The 15,502-nt window shown below is 42.9% G+C and overlaps 3 protein-coding genes and 2 long non-coding RNA genes across 10 annotated transcripts; 2 read left to right on the top strand and 3 right to left on the bottom strand.

Annotated features, from left to right (window-relative positions):
- Positions 1-92: 92 nt before the first annotated feature.
- pgap2 (post-GPI attachment to proteins 2) lies at positions 93-4,334 on the bottom strand. 5 transcript variants are annotated; one of them, XM_052047550.1, is made up of 8 exons: positions 4,010-4,334; positions 3,472-3,640; positions 2,968-3,217; positions 2,246-2,352; positions 2,028-2,136; positions 1,631-1,711; positions 789-849; positions 93-535 (listed from the first exon to the last, which is right to left on the bottom strand). In XM_052047550.1, exons 2-7 carry the CDS (start codon positions 3,637-3,639, stop codon positions 794-796), a joined length of 771 nt encoding a protein of 256 aa, XP_051903510.1. In that variant the 5' UTR covers position 3,640; positions 4,010-4,334; the 3' UTR covers positions 93-535; positions 789-793. The 5 variants fall into 5 exon arrangements, with proteins under 5 accessions (XP_051903510.1, XP_051903509.1, XP_051903513.1 ...); XM_052047549.1 differs by having other exon boundaries at positions 93-849; XM_052047553.1 differs by lacking the exon at positions 1,631-1,711.
- Positions 4,335-5,496: 1,162 nt separating this feature from the next.
- timd4 (T cell immunoglobulin and mucin domain containing 4) lies at positions 5,497-8,517 on the top strand. Of its 2 annotated transcripts, none has more exons than XM_052047548.1 (8): positions 5,497-5,605; positions 6,193-6,368; positions 6,496-6,658; positions 6,759-6,839; positions 7,397-7,479; positions 7,934-8,045; positions 8,144-8,168; positions 8,293-8,517. In XM_052047548.1, exons 1-8 carry the CDS (start codon positions 5,533-5,535, stop codon positions 8,375-8,377), a joined length of 798 nt encoding a protein of 265 aa, XP_051903508.1. In that variant the 5' UTR covers positions 5,497-5,532; the 3' UTR covers positions 8,378-8,517. The 2 variants fall into 2 exon arrangements, with proteins under 2 accessions (XP_051903508.1, XP_051903507.1); XM_052047547.1 differs by having other exon boundaries at positions 5,604-5,732.
- Positions 5,981-11,008, bottom strand: LOC127588719 (uncharacterized). The gene is made up of 4 exons (XR_007959168.1): positions 10,498-11,008; positions 6,480-6,612; positions 6,188-6,391; positions 5,981-6,077 (listed from the first exon to the last, which is right to left on the bottom strand). It is a non-coding gene; the product is annotated as an uncharacterized LOC127588719 (long non-coding RNA).
- LOC127588720 (uncharacterized) lies at positions 9,241-10,391 on the top strand. Its single transcript, XR_007959169.1, has 3 exons — positions 9,241-9,560; positions 9,646-9,672; positions 10,332-10,391. It is a non-coding gene; the product is annotated as an uncharacterized LOC127588720 (long non-coding RNA).
- A 405-nt stretch (positions 11,009-11,413) lies between the features above and the next one.
- LOC127588710 (early growth response protein 1-A-like) lies at positions 11,414-15,142 on the bottom strand. The gene is made up of 2 exons (XM_052047543.1): positions 13,839-15,142; positions 11,414-12,917 (listed from the first exon to the last, which is right to left on the bottom strand). The coding sequence occupies exons 1-2, from the start codon at positions 14,017-14,019 to the stop codon at positions 11,866-11,868; spliced, it is 1,233 nt and encodes a 410-aa protein (XP_051903503.1). The 5' UTR covers positions 14,020-15,142; the 3' UTR covers positions 11,414-11,865.
- Positions 15,143-15,502: the final 360 nt, after the last annotated feature.

Below are 15,502 nucleotides of genomic sequence, written 5' to 3'. Positions count from 1 at the left end.
GCAAGGGATAAAAAAACTGACATCTAAAATTCCTTTGACTCATGAAGGTAAGCAGTACAGAGAATGGACGTATGGATGAACATTCCTTTGGGTCATTTTCACTCAAAACTGTATTTTATTTCTTTCTTGTTTTTGCTTGAACACATTGATTTTCATTGTAAACGATGCATGATAAACGTGGAAAAATAATGCTAAAAATGTGAGGACAAATTTAAATGCATACTGCGCAATATTCTATCAACATACATTTCAATTAAAACCTACAATGCAGAAAAAGCGTTCCAAAACTGTGTACCTTTCTGGGCTGCTGATACCTTTCACCTTCAAAACTCTCCCTTGCTCTTCTCTTCTTCCTGAGCAACACCAACATCCATGAAATGCAGTGTAGACATAATGTGCTTTTTCTCCATAGTTTGCCCCTAAAACAAGCAATACCTTTTTCCTCACCAGCTTCTTCCAGGTCTTGCACCCTGCGTGTCCCTCGCCTCTCCATCCTGTTCTTGCCCTCGCCCTGCCTCCGTACGACTATCTCCCTCTTTAACATACATTCATATGTTTTGTCAGGAAGCAGTTCAAAACCTTCAAAACAATGCATAAAGCAAACAAGACCATTGGCCCAATTTCTGGACTGAATACATGAAATGTAGTCTTAGACTATAACCTGGCCATGTGCAGTGGGCCAAAGCAAATTTTAAAGTTTGAATGGTGCAGTCTTGGAGATGTCAATAAACGTGTTCCAAAAGATGCTTATTCATATGCCCTCCTTAATCACCTGATCATGTTCTCACCTGCTTCATCTTGCTTTCTCTCTTTTTCCTCTCTCTCTATCCTCATCTGCCCCTGTTTGTGCTGTCAGCCAAGAAAAATACAAAGTCTCATTAAATAACAAAGGAACAAAAGCAATTTCTACATCATGTAACAATCAGTGCTAGGATTACATTTTTTCACCTATACACAGGTGACTTTTTACTTTAAGAATTCTAACGCATACTTATGGAAAAGCACTCTTTTGCAAAGAGTGTTTTAGAAGGTGTACTGTCATTAAGCAGCATATCAGCAGGTTGGCTAATGTTAGCGCCAGATTTAGCTCATATTGTTGTGGTGATGAAAAACGACCTTGTCTAATTAAATACTGGCAGCGTTTTTAAAAATAAAAATGAATGCCCCTTTCACACCCAAAATACATCCTATCTTGGCATGACATACTTCATGGTGACATTTCATATCAGATTCATTGGGGAAACAACTCTTAGTTTATGAGCTACGCAGCCATTAAGACGCCCCGTGCCACAGGATAACCATTCAGACACATCCGATAATGGAGCTTTGCTGACTTTGACTGGAAAGGAGGGGAAAAGCTCAAATAAGGCATGATTGTTGCAATGTGTATCCTGCTTTTGCTGAGGTAAATTGACTGACGATTTAGGTCTCTACAGAGAGAAAGAGAGAGAGAGAGACCTAAATTGTCCATTTCAATACTTTAAAAAATTGGCTGAAAAAAAGCTAGAAAAATGGAACTAAACTAAACGAGGACATTCAGATGACGTTGGAATATTCCGGTTTGGTGGGTCATGTTGTTTTCAGTATTGTTTCTCTTCAGGCAGTACGGTCACCATCACAGATTCTTTACCGAAGTCGAAGACCGACGTGGAGTGGAAGGCCATGTTGGATAACACCACCAGGTACTCAAATAGAGCAAACAGCGTGTAGACTGAGGACAGCAGGGGACGTAAGGTCAATAAGTGGACTTGTGCTATTTGTCATGTTCCTCTTTGAAAACGGTCATTAAAAAAAACAAACATGGACCACGATGTACACTTGCCAAAATTCCATCTAATGTCACAACTGTGAGTCAACTATCATTACTTTACAGTTATGTTTCACTTTGGACGTTTTACTGTACTGTATCTATGCTATAGATATATATACTATATTGCGAGACAGATACATGTGAATGTGTAAAAAAAAAAAAAACAGCCATGAACTTCGCCCAAGCCCAAAAAAGCCATCAGTTCATAAAGGCTCACCTCCAGCCTCGCAGTGTGTGTTGTGGCGTTTGAAGAAGTATGCAGCAGCCCCACAGCAGCTCAGGTTGAACAGAAGCAATCGCAACTTCCACCTGCACGAAATCAGCTCCTAACAGGGAAACATGTCGGATAATAAAAGCATTGAAGTAACGCACTGCTTCCCAAACACAATCACTGGAAAGAGAAAATCAAAATACATCAACTGAAGTTGAATTTACCTCTTTGTGAACATTTTGCCTCTTGAGCACATACCACAACCTGCATGTAATCAGCATGTAGAGTTGCGAGCTCACAATGAACGTGAGGAAGCCGCCTTTGTGGACAGCTGCAGAGAGAAAAAAAAACAAAACGATATTATTCATATCTTCTACACTTCACCTAAATTTTTTAGCGGGGTTGGAAAAGTCGCCAAATAAGCTGAAACACTGACTGTGCTTTTGCAAACGAGATCCACTCTATTCACTGCCAGGTTGTCAGTTGAAAAAGTACAGAATGACAGTAATGTACTTTGAAGTATGGAAATTGGGGGGAGGGGGGGGGGATAATCCTGTTTATCGATTAATCATCTACAGGCCTTTTCACACTGCACTTAACCCATTCATTGTGTACGTGCTGAGGGAGTGGGGCTACGGAATGTCGTGTCATGTCAAAGTACAAAGGCAGTGCACCTCGAATTTAAAAACATTTTTAGTTGAGAGCAGCGTTGTGGTGATGTCAGAAAGCATCTCTAGTTGGCAAGGGGGTGGCAGAGTGATTTTAACGTAAAAGTCATGATTAAACTTTCTGAGTGATGCTTGTCTCCTCCTTAAAATAAGCAAAGGCAAGGTTTTCTTTTGCAACAATGACAGATACATCTTTCAGAGGGGTCGTCGACTGCTCGTCGAAACCAGCAGGAAAAGCCCCACTGACCAAGTTCAGTGTGAAAAGGCATTTTACTCACTGTAAATCTCTGTGGACGCCACAAAAGTGAGAAGCAGCAGGGCGCAGTTTTCGGCCAGATTGCATGCAAACGCGAGCCAACTCAGGAGCAGCTCCGGAAGCTTGGTGGCAAAGCGTCCGCGGTAGAAATTGAAATAGATGGTGGCCAACAGGAACCGTGGCGCCGAGTGCAATCCGATGCAGAAGCGCCAGATGTACAGCTCCGGCACGCGGCTGATGGCGGCACTGATTGATGGGAGGTAGTTGGACACCTGGTGGAGGAGACACACACTAATCAACTGCTTACAGTTCAATAAAACTCAACATCACAACAGGACCAGGGATGGGAAGCAGGGTTGGGAAATTTTGGAAAAAATAATCACATACAGGTACATGCTGCTGGAGTTCTAATGCTAATCCTTCCTTGCCCGTTGATATAACTTTACAAAAAAAGTTGCGGGTGTCCGTCCGTATGCCTACTCCTTCTTTGGTACAGAGTGCTTTTGCCACTCTGGTCAGGACTTACATGACAGTGCGTGTAGTTGGCTTCTTCAAAATGGTATACGATAGAAATGAAGAGGGACACAAAAAGTCCAGTCACTGGGAGAAGAACCAAGCCTGTGAGAAAGGTCGTGAAGGGAAGATGGACGAGGGGCCGATCGCGGTCCAGGGTGCTGTATGGCAAGTGGAGCATCCTGGGTAATGGCAGAAAACAGAAAGCCAGTCAACAATTTAAGGGGACACGTTATGGAGAATTGACATTTTGAATAGCTTGTATACAAATAGTTGGGTCTCTTATAAACTTCAGATGTTGACACTGCCTTAAAATCTCCTTTCTGCATGAAATCGAATCGCGTCGACAACGACACAAGAACAAACACAACATAACGTCAATGTTGAGCTGCGTCGTTCTTTACATTTGTAATCCGACTATGTGCGTAATGAAGTACAGGAATTAATTCGGGCATCATGTGGCTTAACCTATCTTCCCCTGACGTTACGAGACATCGCCGGGCACGAGTCCTGAGTGTAAAAAAAAAAACATTTAAATGTAAAATACGCACTTGTACTGCTCTGCGGCGTGTTTTCTCAAGTCATCCACAGCGTACTGTATATCCCCATCCGAAAACAAAAGTCCAGCTGGATCTGGTTAGCACGAAAGCTAACATAGCTTCAAACAAGAACTGGCTATTGTACTAAATTTAATAATAACTTCCAGTTAAAAAAAACTTTAACTACATTTTTGGACGTCTCCACCGCTGTTGTGTCTTGTTTACCACAAATTAAGCATTTAAACACTATGTTGGTCATCGTTCTGATTCCGAACCAGTGGCCATCTCCGCTAAGAACCACTCCAACTCTGGTTTAAAAATAAAAGCACTGTGGCAAAAAGACGGAAGCATTATATTCCTTTCACAATAAACTCTTTAGTTCAAAAAGGCTTTACAGATAAATACTGTACAGCACATTACACAGAATGGGAAAACACAGTTTTAAATCGACAGGGTTTGGAAAAAAAGAAGCATTATATCCCTCAAACCTGGAGGATGCAACCCAATGACATCCTGTAATAATTTCTAGAAGTGACCTATTGCAGGTTTGCTGTATGATACTAAAATACTAAATAGTATGATAATTGCAGTACATTACATTGACCTAAAACTTTTGTTATATAGGCCCAGTTTTAATTTCTTTCATTTTCTATTGTTTTAACCAAATAGAGGGCTTTATTTCGGCTGCTCCATGACCATTTTTCTAAAATCTTGCATTTCATGAAATCATCTGTAGTGGCCTTTGATTATGTCACATTGAAATGCCTCTCAGTATCATAAAAGAAAGAAAAGACATTAAGTGAACGGGGGATATTTGATACGCATAATGGAGTGGTTTGTCCATGTGTGACGTTGCCACACTTGACCATTCAGTGTGTGTGTGTGAGGGACAAACTCCTTTTGTACGCCAGATACTTCTTTCCATCACTTAATTCCTAAATTTTTTTGTTCTTTCTTACGCAGTAGAGTACACAAAAAGGTTGATTCTGACTGAAGGGAAAGAAAATGATAAGAATGCTGAATAGATTTTACAATTCCAGTCACATAATAATGGAATTGTCAATCATTTTACTAGAGCAAGATGATTTCAGATAACAGTGTTTTTGAGTCGTGGCTTAGGTTATGGAAAAAAATTAATTTTTTTCGCAAGGTACCACCGTATTAAAACCAATGAGAATCAATCAGCCCATCCTGATTTAACTTTTTTTTTCCATGATCTCGTTTTCAACCAATATTTTATGTAGAGTATTTTTCTTCAAGTGTATGAAGAAAATGTACTTAACAGCGATGAAGAAATTCCCAGATTTATGAAAGTTGCATTTCTTTGTCATACATTTTGTTTGAGTTTGCAAAAAAAAAAAACAACAATTGCCATTTTTATAATTACCATAAAGCTGTGAGGGTGCAATACACACAGCTAACATTCAGCACGAATCAATGAAGTCTTTATTATTTTCTGGAACACACTGCCACCCCCAACCCTCACCCACATTCTCACACACACACACACACACACACACACACACACACACACCATGATGGCCTCCGGATCGCCTCGCCACCGCCGCACGCCTCAGACTTTCGCTGCCGTGTTCCTCCTCCTGTCAGGTGAGATGCTGAATGATGACATCACGACAACATCTGCGACGACATCAACAAGATCAACAAACGTATCGAACTAGAAGACTGAAAGAAGCTCTTTGTCTCCTCCAGATCAGGATGTTGACTTGCTGGGGTAGAATTCTTTTTGCATGCATTGTACATGACAGTTCAGTGTGATCGTGATTTGCACGCCTGCTTCTCACTTCTGTGGTACTGGGTTTGAATCTCATTTTCTTGCTGTCTGAAGTTTGCATGTTTTTTCTTGAGGTATTCCACCAGCTTCCTTCCATATTCCCAAAAACATGCATGTCAGCTTCATTGAAGACTGTAAATTGTCTTGAAAGGCGCTTATAAATAAAATGTATTATTATTATTATTATTATTGTCCATTGTTGTGAATATAAGTGCGCTGGCAACCAGTCCAGAGTGTAGTCAGCCTCTTGCCCAAAGTCAGCTGGGATCCAGCCCACCTGCAAGCCTTGAAGGAGGCGGACAAGCACTTTTGAAAATCAATGGATGGATGTTTCTGTAAACCAATTATCCAATTTAGCCGTATTGTAAGTCATGTAAACAATTTTTACATCTCACCGCAGGTGGCGTTGCTCACGTTTCCTGTTTTAAAGTGACCGAAGGTGGCGTGGCCTCCCTCTCCTGTCAATACTCGGTGAAACGTTTCGGCTTGAGTCGGGTGTGCTGGGGCCGCGGCTGCGGGACCCTCTGGTGCAGCAACATCCTGATCCAGACTGATGAGAAAGGTGTTATCTCCAAGGTGAAGGCTTGATCGAAGGTCTGCTGTAAAAAGACACTTTTCTGTCATTGGTTTATCATCAGTTTGTAATAAAATCACGTAAAAAAAAAAATCAACAAAACGCAAACCAACTGTGATCCTGCTGCAGACGGACGATCGCTACCGGCTGACGGGAGACGTCCTCGAAGGACAAATGGACCTCGACATCGCAGACGTGAGGCGGAGTGACAGCGGGCCGTACTGCTGCAGGGTGGACATCGACGGGCTGTTCAATGACAAGAAGGTGATCATGAACCTGAGGGTGGTCAAAGGTGTGTTGCTTTGGGTAAAGGAAGACAAATGTGTTCAACTTGTTCATTTAGAGGTCTATCTGCAGGGCTGTATTGTTTTTGTTTTATTTGTCTCTGTCAGCTTCGATCAACAATCCTACAACGACATTGTCAACAACATCAACCACGACAACACAAGTGACGGAAGTGTCGACTTCTGCGGGTGAGACAATTCCCAACATGATGAAAGTCGGCAGGTTGGATTTGCTTTCGCAAGCCGCATAAAATGATATGGTGGGTCAGATCTGGCCCACGAACCTTGAGTTTGACAACATTGTTTTAAGTTGTTAACGATTAGAAAGTCACTTCAGCTTTGAATCTGTCATGGGTAAACGATTTCATGTATTTCCCAAATTTGTATTCTTCATTATTGATGGTTATATTTAAGGAAAAAATGTCCACGGGGGAGAACAACAATTGTTTTCAAAATTGTCCACTGTAGCGGCAGTGTATTATATATATATATATATATATATATATATATATATATATATATATATATTTGTATTATAATGTTTCACCTATCTAACTAACTAGCAGGCCAACTAGCGCGCTAGGTCACCGTCTACCCATGTGGTTTCCTTTGATTTACAATTGGAGCAAATAAAAATTTCTGTTCAATGTTTACCTAATGCATATCTTTATTCGTTTAAATACGTGTTTTTAATCTCTTCTCTCCCTCTCTGTCACTTTTTTTCCCCCCACTCTGCGTTTTAGCAGTTAACAGGCAAACGCTGCCGCGGTCACCTCAGCTGGACCTTGTCAAGAGGAACTCAACAATTCTGCACCCCACCACCATCACGGTGAGTAACATTATATTATGACTTGTCATTTGCAGTAGAAGGAGTTTTGAAAATGAAGCACACTTTCAGGTTATGTAAAGGAGACGCGTAGTAAGCAGTTAGTCTTGCAGAAACGTGTTTGTTAAAACTAGTTCAGGTACTTGCAAAGATCCAGGTATAGGTAACCTACAGATAAGTTATATAGGTCGTAACAAGAGAAGTTAAATAGCTAGCTAGGATAGCTGGATTGTTAGACCAGGAGCTAGTTACAAAAACTAGTTTACAAAAACAGACTAAGTAGCCAGCAAAGATACTTCGACAGGTATGAAAATTGATAAGCTAAGTAACTGAGAAGAATACTGTAGATAGCGAGACCAAGTAGCTAGTTATGAAAATTAGTTTGCGGAAGTACATAATCTATGTAGCAAGCTAAAATGGAATAAGCAGCTCGCTACAAAACTTTTTTGTTTCTCAGGTGGTGAACCCTTCCGCAACACTCTCCCTTCACGTCAACGTTCCTGTCCTGTCACTCTCTCTCACCGTGCTGATAACGTTGGCTGCCGTTTTCCTCTCTCTGGCCTTCAAGCGTACGTTTTCGTACTCATCATTGTCACCGTTATAGTCAGTGTGCTTCCTGAATGAAGAATGTGAACTGGAATGTTGAATGTTGTCTTTTCTCATGCAGGTGGGTTATACAGACGGAGCGGCTGGTGAGCACACCATTTTTTTTTCCAAACCCACTATATTCTGTTGGGTGTTCTAACTTTCGCCGACGTAAACGTTAGGAGGATTGATGGAGGAAGCAGGATTTGATGGTAGATTTCTCTCTTTCAGTTTTTCAAGTGAGGAACCTCCTCACATCATCTACGAGATCAGGATGAGAAGACCTGTTCAGGAGAACATCTATACTCTTGACTAGACTCAATCACAAAACATCACCCATTGTTTTGACTATCCGATTTGTTACAGAAGAGTCCTTGTTTTTTTTTTTTAAAACAGCGTCAACTGAATTATGTTTTCTTGTTGTTGAACTGTGAATAAACCTACCTTTGGTCATAGGCTGCTGGTTATAAATTAATCAGTTTGGATTTGAAAATTTGAGAGAACTCTAGCTGAATGTTTAAAGAGGATAATAAACTTGCACAAATGTTAGGGCTACGCTAACAAGAATTTCTCTTTAAATCGTAATTATGGGTGGAGGGGATTGTAATGTTACAAGATGAAAGTCACAAAGTTGTGATAATTAAGTTGAGAGGGGGGGAAAATAATTCTATAAATACATATTTTTAAAAATGCACGGTGTATGTGATCTGGATTCCTTTCAGTTATTTAAATTTAATATATTAAATATACTGTCGGGGCGGCCCGGTAGTCCAGTGGCTAGCACGTCGGCTTCACAGTGCAGAGGTACCGGGTTCGATTCCAGCTCCGGCCTCCCTGTGTGGAGTTTGCATGTTCTCCCCGGGCCTGTGTGGGTTTTCTCCGGGTGCTCCGGTTTCCTCCCACATTCCAAAAATATGCATGGCAGGCTGATTGAACACTCTAAATTGTCCCTAGATGTGAGTGTGAGTGCGAATGGTTGTTCGTCTCTGTGTGCCCTGCGATTGGCTGGCAACCGATTCAGGGTGTCCCCTGCCTACTGCCCGGAGACGGCTGGGATAGGCTCCAGCACCCCCCGCGACCCTAGTGAGGATCAAGCGGTTAGGAAGATGAATGAATGAATGAATGAATATACTGTCAACAGTCAAGCATCCACTATGACGAGGGTAGAAAGCCATCTTCTATATCCGCTTCAAAGCGTGCCCTCATTAGAAGCTTTTGTCATGTAACCGTACCTAGACACAAGGATGACTCATTTTCCGCCAGCGATTCATTTTCCCCAAAACTCAGAAGTGACTGTTGAGGGCAAACACCCACCGGGCACAAAAGTCGGGTGTCTAGAAATCGACGGGCTTTTAGCTGTAATTCAAATAGAATAATGACAGGTCAACAGATGAACGTCACAAAAGCTCTTTAAGTGAACTCCACCTTTGCGTCGAGTCATCATTCATGAGAGAATCTGCATCCCAACATGGCTTCAATCAAGTTGACGCTGGTGGCTTGTGAGTAGAGTCTTATTATAGTACTGTAAAAATGATGCAGCGTGTGTTCAATTTGTTAACGAAACCGTGTGTGTTTGTGTTTCAGTGCTGGCCTTCACACTCTTAATGTCAGGTAAATGCAACTCCTATAAAAATTTGTTTCGTTTTTTTTTCCCCGGGAAAAATGTCTGGCAAAATGTGAGAGGGTTATTGTTGCATTGATGCGTTTGACTTCATGTCAAATATATGTCCAAAGTAATAAAAATGAAAGAGCGAGAACTTCAGGATAGTCAGGCATTGGTTTAGTGTATTTTAAAAAAATGTTAGTACCTTTCTGTTTAAGAAAGAAAATCCTGCGATGGTCACTGAAATAACATGAAACTGGCAAAAGTAATAATCTATACAAATGTACTATGTACGATGTATTTGCTATGAAACACAGAGGAGGTCCATTTATGTTCTGGGGCTGCTTTGGTCTATCCGGCATATGATGCCGTGACGTCTTTGCAGCATGCAATGAAATCTCAAAAATATGAAGATTTTTTTTGAAGGAAAGGGTAACAATAATTTTGTCCCAGGCTTCAGATGTTAAAATTAAGTCTGTTTTTCAATTTCCATTGATGCATATCAACAGTCACTGAAAAGCAATCAGGTCGTGGAATAAGGCAGAACTTCATTAGCAACTCAAGTCACAGCATATGCAGAATTTAAAAATAAACGAATAGTTATTTGTGCGTTTTTATAATCCTGATTAGAAGCATATGCTAAACTGTTGCGTTTTGCCTTGTGCAGTCAGTCCTGACTCCTCGTCCTCCTCCTCGTCTTCCTCAGAAGAGGAATCAGATGCTTAGACAGTATCGTGCCTTTTTTTCTTGATTTTACTGCAGCATTCAAGGTCCTCATCAAGTCCCGCCTCCCCACTCAACCACAACCAGGTGTCATTAAACAAATTTGTTACCTCAAGTTATTTTGGGAGGATAAGACAGTCCATTCCGCCCTCTCATCAGGAACGGGTCCATACTGTCTTCTTTGTTTTGCCATTTCTGAAGGGAAAACAAACGCACATGAAATATAATGCCTCAGTCGACATGACGACATCTTGACGAAAGCTCACAAACTATTGGGGAGTGTCTGGTCAGTGACGTGTTTGTAGTGTGACATCGGTCCAAGAACGAACAAAACTACAAAAAGGTTGTGCAGTTTGACAGGCCAAGGCATCTCATATTATAATTTCTGCAGTTGGTGGTTTCTTTTCCAACCAGTTTGCCCGGTTTGTAGAGTCACAACACGCGCAAGCGCACACGCGTCACGTGTTCCGAAAACGTTGCACTGACATCGTAATTAATTTCCAATATATTGAAATCACGCCTTGTGAGGATAAAGCGGATCGGTAAATGAATGAACGAATGAATGAATTAAATCGCGCCAACGTCGGTATTCTTTGCACGGAATGAAGCCTCTGTAAATTTGGCGTGTTGCACGCATGCGCACTGCGTCGTCTCGGCCCAAAAGGAAGCTCCATATTTGGGCATGGTGATATCCGCCGCAGTCGGAGGAAACTCTATATTTGGGTTGAAGGTTTTTTTTTTTTTTTTTTTTTTGCAATAGACTGAAGGGCCAACGTGCGCGCGTAATCACACACACACACACACACGCACACACACACACACACACACACACACACGCACACTTATATAAATGCACTCTGATCATTTTATTTTACAGCGCTACTGCTTTCTGGATTTATCATGTCTGCTTTTGAGTTATCAAAGCTTTATATTTCTCAGCTGAAAGTAAGAAAAAATAAAATAAAATACCTCCTAAATGTTTATAATCTTGCAGCATTGCAGAGTGTCAATGAAGACCACATGGTGCATTGTTTTGGCACTCCACATTTTTATTCTTTGTTCTGTTCAGAGGAAAATACATCTGGTATCAAATGCATTTGAACATACAAACCTACACAGTAGGTAAACAAAATAAAAATCTGTACAAAAATATTCAAGTATGTATATCTATGTATATATAAAATATATATTTATTTACATTCAGTTCAGTTCACAAGGTGTTTGTTTGGGGCATTTGTTGAATGAACTGTTGCTGGTTTGAGTTCTTTGCATCTATTGGAATCGTTGTGATGATCATTGATCATATTAATCACAGTTCTTGAGGAATTCAACAAATAGGAAAACTCAACAAATTTTGCAATTTGTTGATAATTTATAGGTCCCAAACAGCCTGGTGAATTCCTGGGTTTTGTTTTGAAGTCCTGTTTTACTTGTCCTGTTTGTGCTCAGTGAACAAATTGACCAGGCTGATGTCCGACTTAGCATATGTTGTGAAGTGAAGCGATGCTGGGCGCATGCTCTGATTGGTAGCTCGGTAAGGAGGACGGGTTAAATATGGAAGGTGTGGGTGAAGAGGAGCTGTGAGCGGGCGAAGAGTAGGAAGAGGAGCAAGTCGAGGAGGAGATGGGAGGTGTGGCAGAGGCGGGGGGACCGGGGATGGTATTGCGGTCCCGGTGCCTTTGATGGATCTTGGTGTGCCGCTTGCGCTCGTCACTACGGGCGAATTTGCGCCCACACTCGGCGCAGGCGAAGGGTTTCTCCCCCGTGTGGGTGCGGATGTGAGTGGTCAGGTGGTCGCTGCGGCTGAAACTGCGCATGCAGATGCGACACTGGAAGGGTTTCTGTCCCGTGTGCACCCGCACATGGCGGGTCAGCTCGTCCGAGCGTGAGAAGCGGCGGTCGCAACCATCCGCCGGGCACATATATGGACGCTCCTGAGAGGACGCTTTACCCTGCAACTTCCTCCTGCATGGTCTACTGAGCTGGCAGGCGGGGGCGGTGAGAGGCTGGTTGGGCACGTGTGAAGAGGAGAAGGCCTTGATGGTAGAGAGCGGTGTGAGTGGCGGCTGTGGGAGATTCCCACCTTGTGACATCACAGGCTTCCGGTCCCGGTTTAGGAGCTCGGCATCCTGCGACTGAGGTAGGATGTAATCTGGGAGCATGGGCAGCCTAGAGGCCGGGTAGGCCGGAGGAGGCCCCTGCGATGGGTAAGGAGCCGGTTGATTGTCGAGGGTGTTGACGGCGGCGGTGGTGAATGTTGGTGCCACGGAGAAAATGGAGCCCACATCAGTGGAGACGCAGCTGAGAATCGGTTGGCTCAGTGTGGACGTCACCGAAGAAGAAGAGGAGGGAGCAGAAGGAGCAGCGACGCTGACCAAACCACTAAAGAGGCTGAGTAGAGGCTCCCGCCACAAGCTGGCGCTGGACGCAGAGGACGGCTCGAAGGTAAAGCGGCCGCTGTATGCTAGAGGGGGTATGCGGGGGGTCAGCGGCGGGAGGTTCTGCAGGTCGGCCAGTTCTGACAGAAGGTCTGAAACATGACAGGAGAGAACATCAGAACACTGGACGACTCTGCCAGGTGGCTCCAAGTGAGTCATAGAGGTGGAACTGTATATGCGCCTTTAAGAGGCAGGGCCTGGTGAGCTGGCGTGTGATGTTGGTGAGCCTGCTTGTGACTGTCTAGATGTGAGCTGTGGCTGACAGCAGCTCTAGCTTTTGTATGCTCATTGTGTTTTCTCAAGGTACAATAGATAGCTCAGAAAGAGCATTGCGATTGTGGCTCTGTTTTCCAACATGTGAGGGCATTACAGTTAGGATGCAACACCACGAACAGCAAAAAAAAAATATCTGCTTGTAACATTGACACCCACCTAGAAAGGTTTGTATATGCAAAAAGGTGCCATGAGATGGCAACAAAGCCCTTTTTTACTATTTGATACGTCATCATATTTGCTTGGCACCTAGATGGCGCCGGAGTAATGTATTTATATAATAATAATAATAATACATTTTATAGGCATGGTTTGCTGAATTTAACTCTTTTTTTGTGTGTTTTATGAATGGCAAAAGTTAACTGTGCTTTCTGCCATCTAATGTAAGAGCGTCACTATTGCTCTGTCTGTCAGGATACAGGTACAGTATGTCGCTGGCATACATAGATGTATTATGTAAATAATGTCTTGAACCAGTTGAATAATCATCCACACCGCAGTTTACAATCATTGCTCTAAGGAAATGCTGCATATGATCTATTTTTCACATTATGTAATATATTGTATGTGTGTTTTAGCTATTGCTGTAATTTGCAGGATTAATGAAGTCAATATAAATGTATGCCCTTAACTTTAATAAATGGTGTCGGGCATTAAGTGAAACGTCACGTATGGATTTAATGAGCAATTTGGACATTGTGTCAGACATTAACATACATTAAACAAATGCAGCCACCTACCTCCGTAGTCCCCGCTTTCCCCGCTCAGCATCCCTCCGCCCTCGGCGGCGTTCTGCAGAAGAAGCTGCAGCTCCTCCAGCTTCGGGTAGCCCTCCAGCGGGGACAAGACAGGTGGGAAGCTGGCCAAGGGCTCGGAGATCTGCAGAGCCGAGAGGAGCAGCTCCGCTTTAGTCGCGGCCATCTCTCTGGGGTTTGGCTGCTCCTGGTGCTCCGGGGCACCGGCACTCCGCTGTTGCCCAGGTACCGTGTGGGGGTACCGGACTTGCTTCTTATCGGGGCTCGGACCCTCGGAAGACGCCAACGCAGGTTTGGGTCTGGTCCGGGATCGCAAGGAGAGTCCCGGTGAACGGATAAGGTGACTATTTTTTGTAAATGAGGGGATGACAGTGCTTGTTTCCGGTTGGTGTTTTCACTTGTTGCGCACGGCGAATTTAACGTGAGATCCGACAGGAGTCCTCTTTGAGGCTGGCTTTATATAGACTCCTGTCATGACGTAGATTACCAAATAAGGCAAGACGGAAGCCCATGTATGGGCAGAGCCGGGACTTTCCTGTTAGTCTGCCAGTAAACTTCCGGGTATGAGCTTTTTCTTCGTAAATGCCGAATGACTTTCGCTACCAGATTTCCACCCATTTCGTAGACGGCTTGAGACAAACACTTATAGAAACCAAAACGGAACCATGCTATATGTCTGGTTGGCGACGCTGTAGCTGCTAAACTATTGCTAACCGCCATGACCGGAAGTGACGGGGCCACGTCAACAACTCGGATTTGGCCTACATCTCATGTGTTGCTCGCGTACGTCACTTTTTCCTTGGGCCATATATGGATGTCTTCCGTCTGGAAGCCTGACCCGGGAAGGAGACTCCTCCCTGCATACGTCAGCTCAGGAAAAAAACAACACAGTGACTGCAGTTTAACCCCGTAGATAAAATGAAAGCAACTGTCGCGTAAAAGTACTTAAGTACTGTGATTAGAAGGTGTTGTAAAAAATGTAAATTAACATTTAACAAAGAAAGAGTGCTTGGAGGGTGCAAGTATCGATGCCACAGACTGCCATGCAGCGTGCCTGTTGGGCAATCACGTCGTGAACCGGTTATGCTTGCACAAAAAAAAAACAACTTTAACAAGCGATACATTTGAACATACAGCATTCTGCAATAGCCAAATGTGTTAGATATTGACGGCATCTTCTTCTTAATATGACTTTCTTACTGTGGGGGAAAAAAACACACACACACCACTCGTAAATGCGTACCCGGTGCGTCATGTTAATTGGTCCTTGGCCGCCGGTGGCGTTTCTCGTTGTTTTTTTTTTTTTTTTTTTTTTTAAGTCCTCGGCAAAATGTTTTCAGAAGCGTTCTCTTATTTCATGGTTAAATCAAAAGTGTCAGTTTGCGTGTAGTACGACGACTCTTCCACCAGATGTTGTTGGAGAGTTAGTTTTAAACGACGAAAATTGTGTTCACCTTGAGTAGGCTGTGGGCAAAGTATATATAATATTTCTCCTCAAATCTGTTATCCACCCATTAACATTTTTTGAGCCAAGGCACCTATTTTACAAGGTGTGTCATAAAAGCGGCAGGACTCATGTTGCAAAAGATATTTCAACCCCAAACTACAAGTTTCTCTCTTCATCGTTGGCTTGACAATCAACCAGAATG

Source organism: Hippocampus zosterae, chromosome 16 (genome assembly GCF_025434085.1).
Source record: "Hippocampus zosterae strain Florida chromosome 16, ASM2543408v3, whole genome shotgun sequence".
Lineage (NCBI taxonomy): Eukaryota > Metazoa > Chordata > Actinopteri > Syngnathiformes > Syngnathidae > Hippocampus > Hippocampus zosterae.
This window is presented reverse-complemented; position numbering and strand designations above follow the sequence as displayed.